Source organism: Pygoscelis adeliae, unplaced genomic scaffold (genome assembly GCF_000699105.1).
Source record: "Pygoscelis adeliae isolate BGI_AS28 unplaced genomic scaffold, ASM69910v1 Scaffold97, whole genome shotgun sequence".
In the NCBI taxonomy this organism is placed as follows: domain Eukaryota; kingdom Metazoa; phylum Chordata; class Aves; order Sphenisciformes; family Spheniscidae; genus Pygoscelis; species Pygoscelis adeliae.
In genome coordinates, this window is record NW_008825152.1 from 271,049 (window position 1) to 293,924 (window position 22,876).

The window sequence follows — 22,876 nt, forward strand, 5'->3', positions numbered from 1 at the left end:
ATCATTTTTGATGAGATTGATGCAATCTGCAAGCAGAGAGGAAGCATGGCGGGTAGCACTGGAGTCCATGATACCGTTGTAAACCAGTTGCTGTCTAAAATTGATGGAGTAGAGCAGCTCAATAACATCCTAGTGATTGGTATGATGGTGCTTACTTTCCCTGTTATGGCGTCTGGTTGAAAACTGCTGATATTTTGCTTGCTGCAGGTCAACTAAGTTATCATTACTGGCATGGGATCTGTTTGGACTGATCCAAACTGAATGACTGCTATTTAACAAGCATCAGTAGCAGATTTAAAGGGAAATGGTGCTGAAATCGGCTGACATTGCTGCTTTCAACGGTTTCCTCCTTTAGCTTTTGATAACAAGTGTTTCATAGTTTAAGAAAACTTGCAAGGAATTATATCTGTTGATGTATCAGCATATGAAGGGTTGGGGCTTCTCTAGCTGTGTTGTCTAGTTGTTCTGGTGCCAGAAGCCCGGCAGATACAGTCACAGATACAGGTTTGATCCCTGTTGCCCTGACTCTACTTCAGGGCATGACTTTTCCAGTATTATCTGGAGATGGGTATCTTTTGTCTGTTTTCTTGAGACTCTTTGAGGTATCTTCTTAGCTCTATGGGCTTTATTCAGGAGTTGGAGACCCACTTAGTAAACTCAGATAATGCTTATTTTGTTTTTAACTTTGAATTTAGGAATGACTAACAGACCTGACCTGATTGATGAGGCCCTGCTGAGACCGGGGAGACTGGAGGTGAAAATGGAGATAGGTAAGCAAGCTAGCATATCGCAATATATAAGCTCACATGTACTTACAATGGTAAAGCAAATATATATATCACAGTGTGAACAATTAACCAGGGTGGCATAGGTGCTAGACTTCATGCAGCTCCCTCCATAATATTACATGTAAATTTAATCAGCAAATTAAAATGCCATTTTAGACTTACCTACTGATAAGTCACTGACCTGATATCAGTTTCTGTCCAGCAGAATGGATAGGTATGGGCAGGCAGGACCCTGAATCTCTTGCATGAATGAAAGGAGCCAAGTAATGGCACCAGATCATTCCTGGGTGGAAACTGCAGAACTGTTGAACTTGTAGAGCAGGCAAGTACAGTGTGTGAGCAATTCTTGACTTGGAGGAAGGACAGATCATTTTATTTGCATGAAGTGGTAATGGTGACTTTCACTGCAGGAACTGCAAATATTAAATAGCATTGGCTATTGGTTTCTGAAATCAGCAGGTCTGGATTACTTGCATCAACAGAACTAAAAGTGGGCCGAAGAGCTGTTAGCCATTTATTCTAGTGAGCTGGAAAAGAACGCTATCTGTCAGTAACTTAAAAGGGACTTTTGTAATTGTACACATCTGCCTGTCACCAATGCAGATTAAATAATGGAATATCTGATAATGTAGGATTTATTAAGAAATTAAGGACAGATTCTCTTAGCTTCATGAAAACAAGTCTCTGACTTTGCATTTGAGATCATGAAAGTTGGATCAGTAAAGATCATGGTGGAGTCTAAAGGGTGACTAGACTGTGGTGCTCAGTGCTGAGGTTAACAATTCATAGAAGAATGTTTGAATAGAGAATAGCCTGGGACTGATTAAAAGCTTAATGATGCTGTCTTGCAGTGAGAAACTCAAATTGGTTGAGATACATGTTTAATTTAAAGATTGGAAATGCGGTTTCAGATGTGTAGTTTGGAAGAGCTCATAAAACATTTTCCCCTAACCTTCCACAGACATGCAAATGTCACAAAATATTTTCTGTGCTCTGAGCGAGGCACCTACTATTATAATGGTAAAAATTCTTAAACTATAGTGAGTCACAAAAAAGGAACAGGCAAGGCCATGAGTATTAATATGGTCTGTTTCCTTTCAATTGCAGAAAATCAGATGAAAATGTCCATATAACCCTAAAAATCATATGATATCATACTAGAGTCGCAGGCAAAATTGTAATTGTCTATGCTGGTCTGAACTGTCAGGACACTCTTGAAATCTGATCTATCAATGTAATCTTAAGAGCTCGCTAGGGATTTTTTCCCTTATCCTTAAAGGGTAACATCACTCTTTGAAAGAGCCAGAAACAGGAAAGAGTTTTTGTGATAGCTGAAAAGGAAAGATTTTAGGCAAAAGAAGGAATGAGGCAGACGCAGAGGTAACCCGGGCATTGAGCTGATGCTGATACTCCAGAGCTAATGCTGTCCTTGAGTACTGTAGGAAACAGTTTATATCAGGCATTACTGTGCATGTAGCTCATGCAAGATGTGTGGACTAGAGGTTCAGCTAGAGCACTAGCTGTGGAGCACAGGCAGCATGGGTGGTTTCAAGTATGCTGGAGACTTAAGAGACTAATACGTTTGTTAGGTGCAGGAAGAAATATTGAAAGAGACTCGTGCCTATTCCTGGCACAACGCACAAAAAAGGAAAATTGGGAAAAGAAGTGTATAGCAGTACATAGAGAATTATTAGAAGTCAGGCTGACGAATAGTAATGAGAGAGAATTAGCATTGGCAAAAGCTGTAGCCAGATACAGTCTTTACAAACTAACACAGCCACAGGGAATTGAAGGAAAGACTCAATAAAGAAAGTGTGTTTTAGGGACGAAGAAGTGTACCCACAGTGACAGTTGCCTTTGAACAATCTCATACTTGAAAACAAATGCCTAATAGCAACTGTTATAAGTAAGCCCAGGTGAGACTGTATTGCAGGTGTAGTACTTGCATCTTTAGTTGACAAAAGTTAATTAGATTAAATTCATTCCAGGGACTGAGCAAGACATCCCTAGAATAAATGATCAGATGATAAGGCCTGAACGCTGCTGGGGACTATGCACATTTTAAAATGTCTTTTCACATACCCTCAGCACAAACACTAATCAGTGCTAATTATCAGGTTCTTGTAATAAAGGCTGTGAAGGTAGGTTGGAAAGTGAGCTAAAGAACAGCATGGTTTTACCAAGATGATGATGTGCCAGACTGACTTGTTATGCATTCTTTTACAAAAAGTCTTTTCTGTATCTTCCATTATATGCATTTTAGAAGGGACTTGCTAAGGTGCAAGCTGGGAAATTATCACCTCAATTGGAGAAAATGAACATTGTGTGAGAATGGTATGGGCCAGGTGAAGAGTCAAGTCAAGACCCTGAGTTGCAGGAGAGCGAACTTCCAGTTGATTAAGTAATTAGGATGGGACCCCCTGGGAAACCGCCCTCAGGGATAAAGGAGCAGAACAGAGCTGGCAGCTCGTTAAGGACATTTTTCTTAGCACGCAACAGCTCTTGATTCCCATGTGTAAGAAATCAGGCAAGGAAGGCAGGAGACCAGCATGGCTCAGTAAGGACCTCCTGGTCAAACTGAAGTGTAAGAAGGAAATGGAACCAGGGACATGTATCCTGGGAAGAATACAGGGACACTGCCTGGATGTGTAGGGATTGGATCAGGAAAGCTGAGGCACAGTTGGAGCTGAATTTGGCAAGGGATGCGAAGAATAATAAGAAGGGCTTCTAAAGGTGCATTGGTCAGAAAAGGAAGATTAAAGAAAATGTACACACTGTGGAGTGGGTCCAGAGGAGGCCACGAAAATGGACAGAAGGCTGGAACACCTCTCCTCTGAAGAAAGGCTGAGAGAGTTGGGGTTGTTCAGCCTGGAGAAGAGAAGGCTCTGGGGAGAGCTTATTGTGGCTGTTCAGTACTTAAAGGGGGCTTATAAAAAAGCCGGAGAGTAACTTTTTACCAGGGCCTGTAGTGACAGGACAAGGGGCAATGGTTTTAAACTGAAAGAGGGTAGGTTTATATTGGATATAAGGAAGAAATGTACTATGAGGGTGGTGAGACACTGGACCAGGTTGCCCAGAGAAGCTGTGGATGCCCCATCATTGGAAATTTCCAAAGTCAGGTTGGACGGGGCTTTGAGTGACCTGATCTAGTGACAGATGCCCCTGCCAGTGGCACAGGGGGTGGACTAGATCATTAAAGTTCCCTTCCAACCCAAACGATTCTATGATAATTACAAGGTAGGAACTGGGTTTAGGGATGCCAAGGGACTGACCAGATTGCCTTTGTGTAAGGTGAACTCCTGGTATGGAAGCCTGAGAGCAACCAACTTGGAGGAACCCTGAGGAAAAAAACTAAGCATTACACTTTTTCTCTCTAGTTTGGCAGTGATGCTAATCAATTTGCTGGGGGTAATTAGTGTAATTGAATGTTCTCAAACAAAAAGCATTGTCAAATATTCTACTTGTAAGAATGAATTGCTCATGCTGAGAAAGAGCCTTTGGAGGTAGGACCATTGAGGAGAGGGAAAGGCTTTGCTGCAGTTGCTGTGCTGAGGCACTGAATGACATGCGTTCTGTTTAAAATCCCAGGCTTGCCAGATGAGAAGGGTCGATTTCAGATTCTTCATATCCACACGGTACGGATGCGGGAACACCAGCTGCTGGCTGAAGATGTGGACGTTGCAGAACTGGCAGCTGAGACTAAAAACTTCAGTGGTGCTGAATTAGAAGGTTTAGTTCGAGCTGCTCAGTCTACTGCTATGAACAGACACATTAAGGTCAGTCCTGTCATCTCTCACTGGGGAAAAAAAAGGGAAAATAATTATGTTTGGAGTCCTTTCTTGCATGTTTACTTCCAAAGCGGTAATGGCATCTCAGCATACCTTAGGAGATGAAATTCTTACGGACACCACCTTTTCACTGTGCTTTTACATGGTTCTGAATTACCTCTTTCATCTCCTGACCTCCAAGTGGCTCTTGCATAGCTCGGTGGGAATGGAAGGTGATTGTTTGTCAATGTATTTTGATAAAAACTGAAAGGAAGGTCTTGAGCTCGGTTTATGGATTGGACCTAGGAGGTAAGAGGTGAAAGTGAGAACAGCCAGTTGTATGGGAGGGATCTCTGCTGGAGCCTGTGCAGCTCAATATACTCATAAATGATCTGTAAAGGGGGGGGGGAAAGCGAGGTTACAAGCTCATAGCTGTTTTGTGGTCATAAAGATGAAGGCCACCTATGGAAAACTGCAGAAGGCATTTGAAATAAAGCGAGTGCACAAGATGTAGTCAGTGAATTTAAGTGTACACTGGGGAGAGAAAATTCAAAAAGGTATAGGCAGTGATAGGGACTGACCTGACCATTACTTGGGGGCAAGTTCTTGGAGTTATAATGATCTCGAAATAGCAGCTCAGTCCTTATCAGTGAAAAAAGCAAATGCAACATTAGAATTTACTGGGAGAAGTATACAGAGCAAAGGTGAGGCTGTGGTTATGTCATGGATGAAATCCCTGGTATATTTGAATCTGTGCAGTCCTGGGACACCCACCTTGGTTATGGTAGAACTAGGGTATGGAAAGGCAGTAGGGAAACTCAGAGGTATAGGAGGGTTTTCATTGGAAGAATGGTTACACTAGGATTTCTCAGCCTGAAAAAAATATGGTGAAGGGTTATGAAAAGTATGTGAATACTTTTGGATTGGATTGAAATCAGTGGATTGGAATCAGTGAATGGGGAATGATTGTTTACTTTTTCCTAACACAAGAACTCAGAGAACAGCAAACGATACCAGCAAGGCCATGCTCAAAGCGAGGAAAAGGAGAAGTGCATTGTGTGAATAAGTATTTAAGCTGTGGAAGGAATCTTTTGCTCCAAGGTGTCACTGATGCTAAAATCTTGGTTGAATTCAGAAGGGACTTGCATAATGTCTTCCATTTCAAATAAGGAACTCACTTGATGGTCATCTCAGTGTGCGTAGAGACTTGTAATGTTCTCAGCTTCCTCCATTCTAGAGGAACATTGCCTTGCTTTCCCAATGTTTGCTGATTATGGGACGCCAGTGTATCTTTAACTAGAAAGGCGTTAGGGACTGTGAAATGCCAGGTTATATTAATCCAGATACAAAACACAGTATTCGATGGTGTTGAAATATGAGATGATTAGTTTGTGAAGAAGGAGGCTGAAAGACACAGCTCCTGTGCTCTAGTGGCCAAGAATTGGTGTGAATTACTGCAGAGAAAAGCCTTTGACATCAATTCCACAGCACCGGTATGTTTTTAAGTAAAAAGTCTGTTCAGCCTCGAATATGAGGAAAGCCAATCATGCTTTCATTTAAGCGAGAGAAATCATTTGGTTGCTTAGACGTTTGTATCTCTTGGGAGCACTCTTTCTAAAGGAAAAATGGCTCGTTCTGCTAATTTTTCTTGTATAGCCATAATACTTGAAAAATTATTAATTGTTTCCTCTAGCAAAAAACCACAAACATCAACCGTTTCTCATTTTCTTGTGTTCTGTCTCAAAAAAAAAAATCAGCACCTCTGGAGGTATTTTCATCCCTTCACAAGCAAAACATTTTCCTTAAATAATTAATTTTGCTTATAGCTGATGTTTTTTTTCAATGCTTGAATTTTGGGTGAGTTTGGGGACCATTAGTGTTTTGATATATTCCCTGTTGTGCCAAAATGTCACAGTGGGAGAAGAGAAAATGGCAATGCATAAATGTAAAAGAGCAATCCCCTCCTTTAGGTTGGTGTGTGATTGACATCTTAATAATATATGTATGTATCTTCCAAATGTGAAGCAGCCACGCTTTGTTTTTCTTTTTAAACACTTTGACGTAGTATTTTTGGATAATCTTATTGTTTATTCTGAAGATGTCTTCAGCTAAATGATGCACTAAGGTATGTTATTCTCTCCTACGAGTACTGCAGAATTTAAAATATACATCATAGGCCTGACCTAGTTTTCAGAAACACCTACGAGAAGCAAGAGCACAAATTGAAAATCAAGGGGCATTATTCTTCTGAATCTTTTAAACTCTTCTGATAATCTCTCAAAGTGTGTGTGTTTAAAAATTAAAACGTATAACTCATTAAAGGCTAGGAAAGAAAGAAAAACCCCTGTTTTTAAGTGTACAAACAACTTCAGGAGTGTATTAGCAGTGTTTCAAGTACCTTCACTTCCCTCTGGAAAGTAGAAGAGTGATCAACCTGTACTACGCTAGTTTGATATATTTGGCATCCTTTACTTCTGCTTGGTAGGTGTTTTTGTGAGAAGGGACTCTCTCATTTCAGCTGTCCTCTGGTTATAGTTATTTGTTTGGCACGGTGTTATCGGCCAGTTCCTGAGGTTGCTGTTTAGAGGCTGCATTTGCTACTCTACAAGACAAGCATAATGTGATTATTTTTATTATGACTTTTCCTTCCCATGCTTAAGTGCACTACTCCTTGTTCTTGTAGATCATCCTAGTCAGAAGAGAATGTCTCTGAGACAGGTCTTTGAGGGTCAAAGTTATTTGACTTGTCCATCACCTTGGTCATAGGCAAAGGTGATAGAGGTTGCTATGCCTTCCAAGAAACTCCTTGAAATCCTAAATTTTTACCTCCTGAGTATAATGTAGGGCCATTACACTCTCAGGTAGAAGCAGGTGGTGTTGTAAGACTCAGGTAGCTTTCAATGAAAATTATAGTTGTTTTGGAATCTAGAGAAATTTGTTGTGGTATAATTGGGAAATTCAGAAATTATCAAAAGCCTTTCAAGGCTGCACTTCGGAGGAAAAGAATGAAGATCTTTTGCCTCATCTCTGTGCTACTTAAAAATAGGTTTCTGCCTTACCACTTAACAGTTAGATAATTGCTTTTCACAGATCAACTTCTGCCCCTCTTGTGACTAATCCTTTTTCTGATATCTCTAACTCCACTCGGGATCCTCAGCAGACTGCACCCATAGGATTAGTATGTAATAGCTAGTGTTTGAATGCCGTTGTGTGGAAAAGTTGTTTCAAATCCATTTAATTCCTGATTGCTGCCCAAGGCAATGAATATACTTGCAGATCTACAAATAATCCTAGTAAATGGAGCCGTTCTATATTGCGGAGTTGCAGCCATACTCAGTAATACATCTACAGCTGTCTTTAAAGTCTACAGACATCTGAATAAAGTCTCCAGCCTTAAAGGCTACTCTCAAGTTCTTTTCAAGAATTAATAACCTTTTCTGGCTCCAGTGTGAGCAGCTTTGGGCCTCCTCCTAGTGGTACCTGTGGTTGTGATTGAGAAATGATTTACAAGAGAAGATTGCAATAGTGCTGTCTCTACTGTGTATTTGCTTCCAGTCATTAGCTTTTAAATATTGCTGGACGGTTTGGGATTGGCAGAAGGTAAAAAGGTGATGCTTTTCATTTAGAAAGGAGTGCAATATCAGCGGAGCTAACTGCAGCTTATTTATTCCAAGTAATACTGATAGCGCTACCTTGGGAAGATTCATGGCTTTGGTTGAACTGAAGCAAAAAAAGACAAAGCAGAAAGAAATCTAATATTTACCAGTCCCCTTAAAGACTTTCTTGTATGGAGAGGAAAGCACATGGTTTGAATAGAAAACCAAAACCTCCTGAAACAGAAGTGTGTGAATAATTCTTATTTTTGGCTTAGTTGCCAAAGATGGTGTGGGTAGATTCAGAGTTGGGTTAAACCAAACTTTAATTTGTCTTTCTGAAAGAAGTCACACAATGAAGGAGGCTTCATCACCTTCCCATCCAGCACCCAGAAAGCATAACGAAGAACTTTTTCTACAGCCTCTAAATGGAAAGAGTAGTTCCCTACTCTAAAGGGAACCTACATAACTCCAATAGCTTTTAGCAATTTAAACTTAGGTGAGATCAGTCCCACACCGGGCACCAGTCTGAGCCTCACTGACACTTGGTTTATGTAGTCAAGGTAGCACAGAAGTAATAAGGATGGTGCAGAGCTTCCATCCTGTTCTTAGCTGGGATGGCTTCTCTGAAATGTGGTGTCATGGCCATACTCTTCACTTCAGCTTTCCACCTAGTGGAGTGGAAGAACTGTTACTTAATGACTTTGTGGGGCTGGCATATGGACGTGGCTCTGTGAAGATGATGATTGCTCCAGTGGTATGTAGCATACGCCCAACAAATGTCCTGTTAAGAAGCATTTTTCTTATTGACGCAGACCAACTACAAGGTTGGATCTGTGGGTGGAAGTTGATAGGGGTTACGGGGTATCCCCTGGTAAGGGGTTGTGTGCGGTACTGCTGTACTTCAATGTCTTTTATTGCCTTTATTAGGCCAGCAACAAAGTGGAAGTGGATATGGAGAAGGCAGAGAGCTTGCGTGTGACAAGAGGAGACTTCTTTGCATCTTTGGAGAATGATATCAAACCAGTAAGTAGGCACTATGTCACTCCTGTAACAGTCACCCAGTACAGCTAATGACATGAGGTAGCAACTTCCTTCTGGGATCAGACATGCAATGGTGTGCCATGGGCTGACATACTGTGTCCTGTGTTGTAGGAATGAAAGTAGGGAGCCTCCTTCTGCCTGCAGAAGTTTTGTACCTTTTGTTGCATGCAAGAATCATAAAAAGGAATAGAACAAATAAATAGAGCAACTTGGAATTTCTTCTCCTTGTTGTATGTATACTCTCCCTTTTAGGCTACTTCAGTTAATGGATGACAGCTTTAATATGGACTGTAGTAGGAGGCTTAAGCCTCATTTTTGAGAATTGTCTTTAAACGGCATGGATTCAGAACCCATTGGCAACTTGCACTGATTAGAATTTGTTTTGAGAGTATAGGAAAAGGTGTTTCTAAATGTGCATGGTCTCCAACAGTGCTCGGTGTTCAGTCCTTTGAACTGAAACGCTGTGTGTCACCAATGGGTCTTCCAGTACTGACTGTCTCACTTAAGCATCTTCCAGAGTCTTGGTCCTGGTCACTTCGGTGATTTTTAATTGTTTCATGTTTTTTCTGATGTGATGCAAAATTTCTCAGTAAAATAAATGTTCCCTCTCTTAATACAGGCATTTGGAACCAACCAAGAAGACTATGCAAGCTACATCATGAATGGTATTATTAAGTGGGGTGATCCAGTAACAAGGGTATTGGATGACGGGGAGCTGCTTGTTCAACAAACTAAGAACAGTGACCGCACTCCTTTGGTTAGCGTTCTTCTAGAAGGTAAATTTAAGAAAAATATATATATTAAAAAAAACCAAGTGACTTCTGTAAACTATTCCTATCAGTTGCCCAAGTGGTCATCTGTTATATCCTGCAACTGTATGTAAAAGAAACACATGGGAGGAAAAATAGAATTGGTCTCTTTCATTTTACTTGGGTGAAATTGCTTTAGATATTAAAACTGGCTTCTCAGCCTGAGAAAAATCCTGTTCTTGGAACAACAGAGAAGTGAATGTACCCAGTTAATAACCTAAATGTGGATGTTTTACAGTGCAAACATCTCTAGCTGAGTTAATTGCCTAAATTCTCTTTGAAGTCACTGGAGAGCTCATCAGTGTAATTAGCTGAGTTCAAACAACAGTTCATCTGGCCACGTTTAGGTGTCTGCTGTTAGACAGAGGTGGATTGCCCTCTATCTAGACTGTTATTGATGATGAATAGTCAAGGAAACTAGTTCCAATATCTACGTTACACATATTGGAGTAGAATCTGTTATTTAGCACTTCCCTCTTTCTTTTCCTGAAGTCAAAAAATGTGGATTACCACTATTGCTTAGCAGTCTGTAGCTTTGAAATTAACCTTGAATAGAAACCCTGCATAATTCTGTGCGCTTGTGGCCAACATATCGCTTGTATACAATACCTTCTTGCACTCCAAATTGATTTATATTGGATGTATAGATTAAGATGTGTCTTTGGTCTCTGTTTGAATTATTCTGGTGTGAATTCAGGCAAATAACAAATTGTCTTTGTCAGTATTTATCTGGCATTCATGCCATTGACTGGTTTGCCACAGTACCTGCAGAAATCATATTTAGAAGGGGCATAAACATAGTTCAAGAAGTTTCTCCAAAATACAAACACATGCTAATTTTGGTGCAGTGGCCAGTCCTACAAAATGTGTAATGTCCTCTTTTTTTGTGTTGGTTTCATGGCAAATCAGTCTGCATGTGCTCAAATAGTATTAATTTCCTTCATCTGGAGGATTGGATTGCACTAGGAGTTAGTGTGTTCCTTCTGCAAGTAGAAGAAAAGGTCCTTTCAAAATGCAGATACCTCTGAATGATATTATGAACAGACATCAGATATCATCCGTGCTGAGCCTTACCAGAGCTGTTTTCTCCCTTGTTTTTTCATTATGTTTGTCCTTTGTTTCAGGTCCCCCCCACAGTGGGAAGACTGCTTTAGCAGCAAAAATAGCAGAAAAATCCAACTTTCCCTTTATCAAGATCTGTTCTCCTGATAAGATGATTGGATTTTCTGAAACGGCCAAGTGCCAAGCTATGAAGAAGGTACTTATGCGTCCTACTCTTTTGCTTGATTACAATCCAATTCTATGTTCTCTAGTGGACGGAAAAGTGAATTGCCCTTGTCATTGTGTTTTCTGCTCTCTGTAGGTCCTAAATTCCTTTGCATATATTTATTTATAAAGTTGAATGGTTGTTTTTGTGGCACTGACACTAAATGACTCAGGGAAAATTTCAAGGCTCTGTCTCAACTGGGTCTGATGTGTAGTCAAGACTAACAGTGGAATAAAACACCTGATCTATGATGAGCAAGTCTGGAGCTCTGTCTGCAAAGATGAAGGCAGGAAGGGCTTAGGGTTGCACTTGGAAAGAACAGATCCTGCCTGAATGAGACTAGGAACAGTTTTGAGGTGGTAATGTTTAGTTAAACAAGATTTTTAACAACTTGGAGAGCAGGGGGAATGCAATCAAGTTGAACATCTTAAACAATTTCAAGTAGCCAGGTGGAAGGAAGGAGATTTCATTTACTGAAGCAAGCCAGCACTTACTCTTGTAGCTGAATGATACTGAATGAAGGATGTAAGTGAAATGTTACTCCGAGATCAGTTTGTTGCAGGATTGTGTAGTTTCTAAGAGAAGCTTGTTTCTGAAGAGAAGCTCTAAGTTTCTGAAGCTTGCACTGAATGAGACAAAGAGGCAGGGACTCTTCTTTTTTGTTTGCCATTTTTCCTCATGTGCTCATAGCTGGAAGCCCAGTTTGTAATTTAGATTCAAAAAGGAGCCTTTTGGACTTGACTTGAATCAGCGAATGCTGGAGGTAGACCTGCAGTACCACTGATGTCCTTGGTGCTACTTAATGTTTAAATCCAAAGCTTTGCAGGACGCTGGTTTGCTGCTCTATAAAGGGTGATGTGGAGGCTCAATCCGTACCTGAGTAGGTCTGTTCTCCCTGCAGTACGCTGTTATGAAAAGTAACCGATATCCAGTCTGGGTAGAAAAGCTTCATAACTGCATTACAGTTGTGGGGGATTTGTGTGTGTATTGTTATATTAGCAGTATTGCCCCAGCTCCAAAAAACAGAGGAAAGGTGCTCTATTTTGTGCATTGCTTACAATTAAATGCAGGGCAGCTGGCCTTTTTGCAAAGTGTATGGGGTAAATGAACAAAACTGAGCTCTGAAGTTGTTGATGTGGTGGCGTTTTATTAAATGCGGGGAGAGTCCAGTCTCTTGGTACTTATCTCTTTCATTCTCTGTTTATTCCTCTAAATACTGCTGTGTTTAGCTAAAAACTGCGTCAACAGGTCCTATCCTGACTGTTGTAGTTTTGCTACTGAGATTTAACAATGAGTCATTTTGCTGTTTTTTAGATCTTTGATGATGCGTACAAGTCCCAACTCAGCTGTGTTGTTGTGGATGACATTGAGAGACTTCTAGGTGAGTTAGGACGATGAGAGAGCGCTGTGTTGTGTGCTGTGCAGAAATATCAAAATATTTGCAATATTGAAATATTGCAAACTGGAAATGATGTGGAACCATTTACTTCAGGAGCCTTGAACTGGTTTTGATACAGTGAAGTGGCTTAAATGTGCACCTGCTTAGTGGGCATTAAAATGCATTTTTCATTTCAGATTATGTCCCAATTGGACCACGGTTCTCTAATCTGGTGTTGCAAGCCCTTCTTGTACTGCTAAAGAAGGCCCCCCCTCAGGTAAGAAAGTAATCGAGGGGTGAGATGCCCTATTCCTATAATAATTTTGACAGTGGAGAGCTTTGTGTCTTGCTGATAGCTGCTGTGCTGCCAGTGGTATTAGTGCTATTGTCTCTTATTCAGTCAAGTTAATCCTAGCCTGCTGCTGTTCATTCGGTTAGACATTTCTAGGATAACCACAAAGGATTCAACTTTAATTATCTAATTACTTAAGGCTGAATCTTCTGCAGTTAGCCCTAGAAATACTGAGAAGTTTAACCTTCACCATGTAAAACTTAAACATGCAAGCTGTCTGCTTTCTGATTAACTAAGGAACCGTTTAGTCCAAATCAATCCCTGGCTCAACCACGTGCTCCCTCCTTATTTAGAAATCAATTTCTAAGTAATGTATGATTGTGGATATCAGGGTTTTAATTTGTTTTTAACTTGAAATTATCAGGTGATAATTACAATGGGTGAGGAAAGCTTAAGATCTTACATCTCATGCTGATCCTGTCTGTTTGCACTTTCTGGCTTGATGAGGTTTAAGAACATCACAAGTGATAACGTTTCTGAAGCTTGCACTGAATGAGACAAACAGGCAGGGGCTCTTCTTTTTTGTTTGCCATTTTTCCTGTCTTTCACTGGAATTCTGCTGTGTGTGTGTGAAAGTATCTGCATGAATAAATAACATTAACAGGAAAACCTTGAAAGTTGATGTCAGGAAAAAGCAGAGAAGCACAGCCTGGATGAACTCAATTTTTTGGTCATATTTAATATCCTGGAAACAGTAACGTATGTGTGAGTATTGTTTTCGTTAGAGAGTTTGGTGAAAAGACCTTTCAAATATAGAACTTTGAACTAAATTGTAATGCCACAGGCCCTGAAGTTCCCCTTGTGACTGTCAACCTGGGAGAACAAAGATTTTTCCCAGTGAGCTTTCTATGCCATATGAAGCCTCTAACATAAAACTTGGATTCTGTTATCACATGTTGGCACAGAAAAACTGCCTGTATGCAACAGCACAACCATTTTTGATCGTCATAATCTCATGTAATCATTGACCTATTGCTGGGTATTTCCACAGTACCAGGAAATGATTGTTCCCATAAATCAATAGGGGAAAATAGAACTTGATTTGGTTCAGTTGTCAAAGGAACTTAACATATTAAATTGTCCATTTTATCATTGCATCCTCTGAATGTATTTTGCTGCTTAGATGCACTTTTATTGGCACCCAAGTCTCCCTGAAAGCAGGATGCAGGGCTTGAAGCTCTCAGATATTTGCCAAGTTTATGCATGTTGCTAGAGATTTGTACTTTGCAATGTTTGAAATGCCCTTGAGGCTGGAAGACTTTGGGTTGACAGCCAATATTACGGTGACTTAAGCCATAAATTGTTGGAGGGTAGAGAGAGAGTTTTCTGAGGAAATGTCACTGTTTGATTGATGATGTGGGGTGTTTTTTCTTCTTTTTTCTAAGTGTCCACTATTGGCTACTGTGGAAATTAGGACATTGGGTTAGACGGGCCCTTTGGGCTGACCTCGTTTGGCAGTTCTGATGATAAGGTTCTTCCTAGCTTGTTTGTTTCTTGTGAGCTCCCTGTGATAGTCGTGGCATGTAGGGATTTTTTTAGTTAAAAAAAACAACAGTGTATAAGAGAGAGAGTCATGCAGGAAAAGGCCTTTTCTGCTGTGAATGTTTACTGTGAAAAAGACTGAATTTGGGCATAGAGACTCTTGAGGTTTTTAAGCTCAAGTGAGAAACTCACGAGGGAGATAATACTGCCGGTTAATCAACACCCTTCCAAGTTCCCTCTGGGATGACTGGTTCCCTTGGGGAGCAATTTATTTGGAAGTAATGGCTGGTTTCAGGGGTTTTGTTGTAATTTGAGATGCAGATACATGCTTTAAATGTACATGAGTAGCATCAGTGGTACTAACCTGCTTCATGAGGTCAAACCAACACGAATTTCTGTGGGATTGGGATCATGGTTTAGGTTCATTCCTCGTAAAAATGGAGTGTCCTGGGCCATGCCAGGCGTGTCCCTGTGCTGAGGGAAATCGTTGGCAAGATGCTGGGGAGACAATACCTGTTCTCCATTGCTATCAGGCTCTTTACCGTTTCACTTGTCAGAGGGGACCAAAATACAGAGTTGATGTGAAAAGCTTAGAAATGGGAACAACGAAGCAGTTGAAACCGCAAGCAAGGAGTGAGTGGGAAGCGGAGGGTGCGTTTCAGCAGCGCAGCTCTGCTGCTCCCATCTTTGTGGCCCAGATTATGTATTCACACGGTGTTGTCACATCACTTGCAGAGACTATACTTAATGTGCAAGCAGCTTTCTACAATTACTGTAGGCTGTGTGTGTAAGAGGAACATTTCTGGGATGAAATCTTATTAATTATGCATTGAGGTATATGTCTCTGTTGAACTGGTTTATGAAAGCTGCCTCCCAGACTCCCCTGTTCATATTGAGGCTATATTATTTTAACGTGGTATGGGAAGGGCAAATACTTGAAGCTTCTGGTTTTCTGGGCTTTCTGGCTTGTTTGTACTTTGCAGAAGTTTTGAGAGTAAACACGTTAGGCTTTAAAGAAACTAGAAACATCTCTGAATTTGCTTTAAATTCCCGGTCACAGCTCATGCTTGCTAGTTCCACTCAGCAATGCTTAAATAGTGGTATCTATTACTACTAGTTCAAGAAGACTGAAAGACACTGCATTTTGTTTAGCATCTGTTTTTTAAACCAATTAAAAAGCTTTTCTAAAATGGATTGAAGAGAAGAAAATAAACCATGTTCTCCTGGGTCTTTATTTCAATCAAGTTTCCCTGTGTTGTGCAGGAGAAGAGACTGGGGGGGGATAGAAAGACTGAAAAGGACTGTCGCAGCAGGGAGCCAAGCGGGAGAAAAGGACTTCTCTGAGAACTAAGCAGCAGCAGCTCCGAAAGCCGAAGCTGCTTCATCTACATGCAGAGTCACACAAGGCATGGAGACACTCACCAGCCCCACAGAGGTTTCACATGTGCTTCCCTGCTGGTTCCTGTGAAAAGCTAACAATTGGCTCAAAGGGTGAAAGACCATTGCAGCATCCCCGCGCTAAGCTGGATGTACAATTTGTGCAGTGTTATGAAATGTCTGGCTTAGCGAGATGCTCTCGACCACTCTTGTGGATGCCCTTCCACTGCTCCCAGAGGCCCCCAGCCCCTTTCCTCTCCGGGACACTGGAGGCTTTTGCTGATTTGTGAAAGTTGACGGGGGAAAGGGGGGAATAATCTCCTTGTTTGATATAATCCCAGATGCATTCCTGATTCCACATCACTTGGTGTGAATTGGAAGCAACTCCAATCAACAGTGACGTTACCTTTATACTTGTAAACCTGGGGAATTGTGTTTTTTCCCATTATATGTGAAGAGTTGTTGATACCCCAAAACACGTGCATAAAAATATACAGGGGTCCAAATTTGAGTGAAGAGCTGGTGGGTGACCAAGAGAGGCACTTCAGTATCCACCAATACTTGGTTGTAGCATAGTTCGAGTTCCCCTCAACTCCCCTTGATTAGGGCTAGCTAGATTTGCTGAAATTCTGTAATTTGAGACTCCACTGACATGTTGAGACTCCATTTGCTTGTAGCAGAGTCAATGTAATTCTTCTATGTTCTAGTTTGTCTTCGGTAGTCAATGCAATAATATGGTGCCCATTAGGAAGTGAATACTGTGTTAAAATAATCAATCTCATAATGCTTGAAAATGTAGTTGTTTAAAACTACTTCCTCTTTTGATCTTTGAGTCCCATAGTTCTCTCCATGATTATATCCTTTATTCAGATAAAATTACTGTAGTAGAGAGGTGAAATCTGGGGTTATCCCACTTCTTGCAGGGCAAGACACGCACCTCTCTACTGGGTATCCCCCCATCAGTATAGAGGGATCTTGGGCTCTGAACTGGGGCACTTTTATTACCTAAAAATGGGCAGGATGTATCCAGACTTAAGTGACGTGCCTGTATCTAATCTCTGTTAATGGAAGAACTAGGCCTAGAACTGCCCTGGTAATGAGTCTGACACCAAATGATTTTAAGCTGTTGAAAAGCCACGCTCCTCCTTACCTGGTAGTTACTCTCTTGTTATGCCTGATTTTTGGAAGTTCAGCTTGAATCCTGGTCTTCTATGGGCTGAACACGTGGCACGCTGCCTTTGCAATGGCTGCTGTAGAAATTAAGGATCAAAAATGTGAGTATTTCTGAAAATGGGGGCACTTTAGCAGTATATCTCACAATAGCAAGAATAAATCCAGTGATATCCTGTGGTGTGTTGTCACTGCGGAGTAGCTGGATGAGGGCAGCTTTTTCAATTTGGCTTGATGGCTTTTCATGCTTTTGTGGTAATGCCTGGGGCAGAACATTTCTGACTTGTAGGTTTTCCACTTGTTTGCTGAGCAAGTTGCCTGAAACTTTGAAAAGTACAAGGGACTCCTGACACTTCATTTTCTTTTAGTAATTGATACAGCAGAGATTATGCTTGTTTTACGGTAACTGGTTTTCCAGTGGGTCAAGTTTAAAGGTAGCAAGTTGAAGCGCATAGCTTCTTTTGAAGAAAGCAGGGAAAAAATCAGGATGTTTTGGGTGGAGCTGTTAAAAAATTTTAAGCACTGTTTTGTGGAGTAGCCATCTGTTCTGAGGACTTTTCGGCCATTCAGTCGTCAGTGGTTCAGGGTCCTGAGCATGGATCCTAACAGAGACATCTAAAAATTGCTGATGGATCTGACCATTGCTCTATTAACTTGTCCTGTTGCTTTAACCTTTTGTTAAGCTTTTGCCATTCTTAGTGTCGTGCTTGCTTGAGTTCAGCTGAACAGTATGGTGAAAGCAAACATCCTTTTGTTCAGTTTCAAACTGATGCTTCATAATTTCATGTAGTCTTCCCTAGTTTTTATTTTGAGAAATGGCAGTTTTCCCCCATCTCCTCTACACCTTCTATGATTTTATAGACCTCTCTGTTTACCCCCCATCAATTTATTAAGAGTCTATTTAGGGAAGTTATTCCATGTTTCTGACCATCCCCATTGCTTTCCTCTGATTTCTCCAACTCAGTGATTTATTTGAAATTGTATTTGAAATGGCTAGGATTGCATAGTGTCTTAAAGAGCACCCTGGTTTCATACGGTAGAATGATGACTTTTGGTTTACTCTTTTCCCATTCTAAAAATGTCTGAGTCTTTGCATTTTGAGTGAGGTTTAGCATTGAGCTGGTGTTTTCACAGAACTTGCCACAATGACTGATTCCAGTGGCTTTCCTAAATGGTAATAAGTCATTTAGAGTCATTTTTGTGTGTGTAGTAATTGTCTGCTGGCCTGATTTACAGCAACTTTGGGATTCATCTGACTAAATGTGGCTGTCAGCGGTTTGGTTTTCTACGACTGAACTAGTTGTTTAGAAAATAGTTTGCTGTATGAGTCCAGAGTATAGGCAGCTTTTCTGGGAGGAGGTACGTGTCATCTGGCCTCCATTAACTAAGAAGGAAATGCAGAGAATGGGATCATACATGGACACCTGAAATTACAGGAGGTAAATCTCACCTCACTAATTACATTTCTGTGCTGCTTACATCCTTTCCTGGTGAGACCTTTTAGTCTCTGATGAAACCCCAAACTAGACTCCATTTTTATTGTAATCAGGCATGGACTTCATCAATGTAGAAGTTGCTTGGGTAGCATCCTTCAAGCAGTTAGTCTGCAAGTTGTTATTCCCTTGATTGATGTCTTATCTGCTGTGCCAGGCACTGTACACATGCTGTTAGCTATATTTTGGGAACAGATACTGCCTTGCTGGCTGCAGTTGAGTGTTTTTTTCCCCCTAAAATGCTCATAGTTCACGGGAAACTTATTAACACAATCCCTTACCCAAGCTGTTCTGGATTTTGAGTTACATACAGTAATAAACAATTTTTTAAAAGAATTGCTATAGCTTGTAAAGCAGATCGGTCTTGGTGGCATAGCGTTGCATGGATTTGTGCTTGCAAGAGGGGGTTGGTGCATGTTTTGGAGGTCTCAGTTCTGTTCAAGCGTCTGTCTTTGGCTTCCTTTGTGGTAGGAAAGCCAACAGCATGCATATGACTTGCTACAATTTTTTGAATAAGGTAGCAGAAATTCTCCTTACAGGGCTTATACTTTTTACTGAGTTATAGCATACATAATATCAGATATATCAGCATTGTTTATGAATTGAACAAAAACTCACTGAGGACAGTGTGTTGAGGAAATATAGAGCAACCATGAAAGCAAAGTAAAGGAGAATCGAGATGAAATTTTCTCAATCAAATCTGCTGATAATCCCTGTCTCTGCGTTCTGAAGATTTTAAGCATGCATTGGTTCTGCTGTCACATGTGCTGTTATCCCAAGTGTATCGTAGCAAGCTGAAGGCACCTTTTAACCTTGTCCTTGGGTGGTAACTTCAGAGCAAATGTCAGAGGTGTTTGTACCACACTTGTGTGGTTCACCAGCAGGTGATGGTTCAAGTGTTCTTGGGGGACTAATTTCACACAACTTCCAAAGATGAAGACCACTGAAATTTTGTCTTCATGTAGGCAAAAAGCTTTTCTGTTGCCGAGCATCATTTATTTTTCTTGGTCTGTTAAGTGCTTTAGCTGAAAATGAGCACCTGATGGGGCTTTCTGAATTCCTTGTAGGAGCGAGGATCAAAGGCCATTCACTTACTCTCCACTGAGTGCATTGTTTTTTAGTTTTTGCATGCAAGATCTTACAGAATTGCTCAGATTTGGCTCAAGCTTGTAAAATGATAAAATATTCTCCTGGTATTGCTACACAATGACCATCAAAAAGGAGACAAATAAGGTGCAGTTGTAAAGCCGTGGACATGCAGAACGTGGTGGAAGCAGCAGCCTACAGAATAGTTGTATTTATGCTTTCTGCAGACATTGTATGCCCTTCTCAAGGCTACCTACAGACATTTTTAGATACTTAGACCTTTTTCTGCTTGCTGTGTGCCGTCAGCAGGCGAGTTTTGTCTAGTAATAAAGCATTCCCTATTCCCACTGCAGTTTTAAGCCTGGCGTTTCTGTCGTCAGTTCAGGAATTGGCTGCTTTTCCCCATTAAATTGCCCAGTAGGTTTCTGAGGATTTCCCCCTCTAAAGAGGTGACTGAGCTGGTGAGCGTGGTGCCTCCTGAGATGTAGACAGTGATTAATACACAGAAGTGTTAGCACAGTGTTTCCCTGACAAAGCCTTTGTGTGAAGCTCGTGACCTGGGGCATGCTCTGGTTTCAACCTGCCAGGCATTACTTCCTTGTGCTGTCTTAGGCTAAAAACAAATGTGAAGTGAGCACTTCAGTTCGTTACCAGTTCTGGTGCTTTCTCATTGTCCATCACCAAATAAAACACAAGAAGTCAGTGAATACAATGGTGCTCAGGGAAAAACAAACAAATGCTGCGAAGATGCATCATCTTCATCAAAGATGTATTAAGTTTAAATAAGTTTTCATCCTTTGTCAAAGGAATGCAAAGCACTTATGAAATTAATTCTGGCTGCTCTGTGAGGATAGTTTTTAGGTATTTGTTTTGGTTTTTTATAATGGTGAACAGAGTTTTGTGTCACGAAGTTGAAATATAGAACTTTACTTTTTGTCTCTGAGCATCAGCTAAACTTCTGTACAGCAAATGAGGAGGATACTTGGCCAGCCAGGCCTCTCCTCAACCCGTGGGCTCCTTGTGTAGTGAATTGGAAAAGGGACTGATCACAGCTGATAATCCCAACAGCTCCTTCCATCAGCCAACGTTTACCAGTGTCTGAACACTGCATGGTAAAATTCAAATAGCATTGAAATGGCATTTGCAAGATGAACTAACAAAAGTTGATTTTTATTGGCAGTTGATGTTTTCCATGCATTGCTCTATTATTTATAAACCCTGTTATTGCTCAGGCCAGCTTGGAATTGGTGTGTGCACTGTTGGTTTGAACTCAGAGGCTGCCAGATGTGGTACTGTCCTTTTATACAACCACACTGGCAATGGGTAGTCTTATGAACTTACGGCAACCTCCGCTCTTAAAGTGTGAGCTGTAAAACCATTGGAACTGTCTGTACAGTGGCAGAGAATTCACTGTACCCACATGATTTCTAAAGACAGGCTGTTCCCCCGAGAAGTCATCTGTAATTCAGCTTTCAGGAGTGGGGGTTTCCTCATGCTTTTAAATTTAATGAGGATTCAGCTATTTATAATGATGAATTTAGAAGGAAAGGTAAGGTAGGAAAGCTGTGAGTATGGGTGGGTCTTCTGTGTACCACAATTTTTGGACCCTGTTGGTGGCATTACTCCTGGGTTCTGAAATCTGATCCTAGTCTTGTATGGTTGATGTCGACTACTTCAACTACTGACAGATTTAATCCTATTAATTTTATTTTAAGTGGTATTTTTACACGGCCATTTTCCATTTTTCATTTGTAGATAGCTGAAACTTCCCAAGGCTGGTTCCTCTCTTGTTTTTCCTTTCTTGACATTTATTCCATTGTGTGGACAGGGTCGCAAGCTTCTAATCATTGGAACCACCAGTCGCAAAGATGTCCTGCAGGAAATGGAAATGCTGAATGCTTTCAGCACTACAATTCATGTGCCCAACATTGCAACAGGGGAGGAGCTGATGGAGGCTTTGGAGGTGAGAAAAAGTTCAAGGATGACAAACAAGCTCAAAATTTGCTGGAAACGAGTGATTTTGCAGTAGCTCTGCATTTGGGAACACTGTCCCACTTAACGTTATGTCATAACATAACAGTTCTAAGGCTTCTCCTAACTACTTTTTCATACAATAAATGAAGGCAAAATGAGAGAACGGTAGGTCTAGGGAAAAAGTTTGTGGAGTGGATTGAAAGATTCCGAGGGCATGGAAGTGGGTAATGAATATCGTTGGGACACTTAAACTGAATGTGCCTGGAGGGCGCCAAGCTCTCATGAATTGGAACAACATCAAATTAAGGTGTTTGGTGCTGAAGAGATTATAGGTTCTTTATAAATTTGTGCCCTTAATGGTTTCTTATTCTATGCCATAGTGGAAATTGTAGTGAATATTGAAGGCTGTTAAAATTAACAGGCAAATCTTGTGTGCAAACTTGCAAAATTGTCACAATGATAATATCACCAAAGCCTGAAAGACAGAGACACTCTCGCAGCAGTTTTGAAAACTTACTGTGGCTTGAGCCACTGTGTTCCTTCTAGACTCTAATCTGGAGAAAACCCAGAATGCATCGTAAGAGAGAATCACTTACTGGTCGATTCGAGATGTTATGAAAAGAACCATTATGGAATAAAAGAATCTAAGTGTTTTGCTGTGTCTAGATATGTTGCAACAAATTTTCCTTCTAAGCTAGAAAATGCTTTCTAGCTTCTTATTCTCTTTTTCCCGAGTTAGGTAGCATTTTTCCTACTGACAGTCTCCTGTTGTTGATTTTTTTTTTTTTTCCCCCCCTCTCTCTTTCTTTCCCCCCAGCTCCTGGGTAACTTCAAAGACAAGGAACGCAGCACTATTGCACAGAATGTCAAAGGGATGCCTGTCTGGATTGGTATCAAGAAGCTGCTGATGCTGATAGAAATGTCATTACAAGTAAGAATGTTTCTGGTCCAGGAAAGACGGGTAAATAGAGAAGTCTTAGAAGTTCCTACTTCTCTGCAGACTCCCACTTTAGCTGTGTGGTAGCAGCCTTTGAATCAATTTAATTGAGAAAAGAGCTACAGTGAGAAGAAATTTTTTGAACAAAGAGATCACCAGGTCTTGGTCCACAGAGAGATCTTTAAAAACCACAGTGCCTATAGGCTGTTTAGAGCTGCACTTCAGAGAAGAGCATCTGGCAACTGGAGGGATTGGATTAACTTACCTTTCATGAAATTTCTTCTCTACACCCAGCATGTTAAGATTGCAGATAGCAATCACTTAGGATATATTTTTTTTTTTTTTTTTGAGAAAAAGGT

At 40.8% G+C, this 22,876-nt stretch overlaps 1 protein-coding gene across 1 annotated transcript in view; it reads left to right on the forward strand.

The window, feature by feature from the left end:
- Nucleotides 1–22,876, forward strand: part of NSF (N-ethylmaleimide-sensitive factor) — a 69,669-nt gene that overhangs the window by 36,807 nt on the left and 9,986 nt on the right. Inside the window, 10 exon segments of the mRNA XM_009328391.1 lie at nucleotides 1–139; nucleotides 696–770; nucleotides 4,377–4,564; nucleotides 9,079–9,174; nucleotides 9,812–9,968; nucleotides 11,126–11,259; nucleotides 12,583–12,649; nucleotides 12,844–12,923; nucleotides 21,435–21,569; nucleotides 22,398–22,511. Coding sequence (XP_009326666.1) covers nucleotides 1–139; nucleotides 696–770; nucleotides 4,377–4,564; nucleotides 9,079–9,174; nucleotides 9,812–9,968; nucleotides 11,126–11,259; nucleotides 12,583–12,649; nucleotides 12,844–12,923; nucleotides 21,435–21,569; nucleotides 22,398–22,511 — 1,185 coding nt within the window.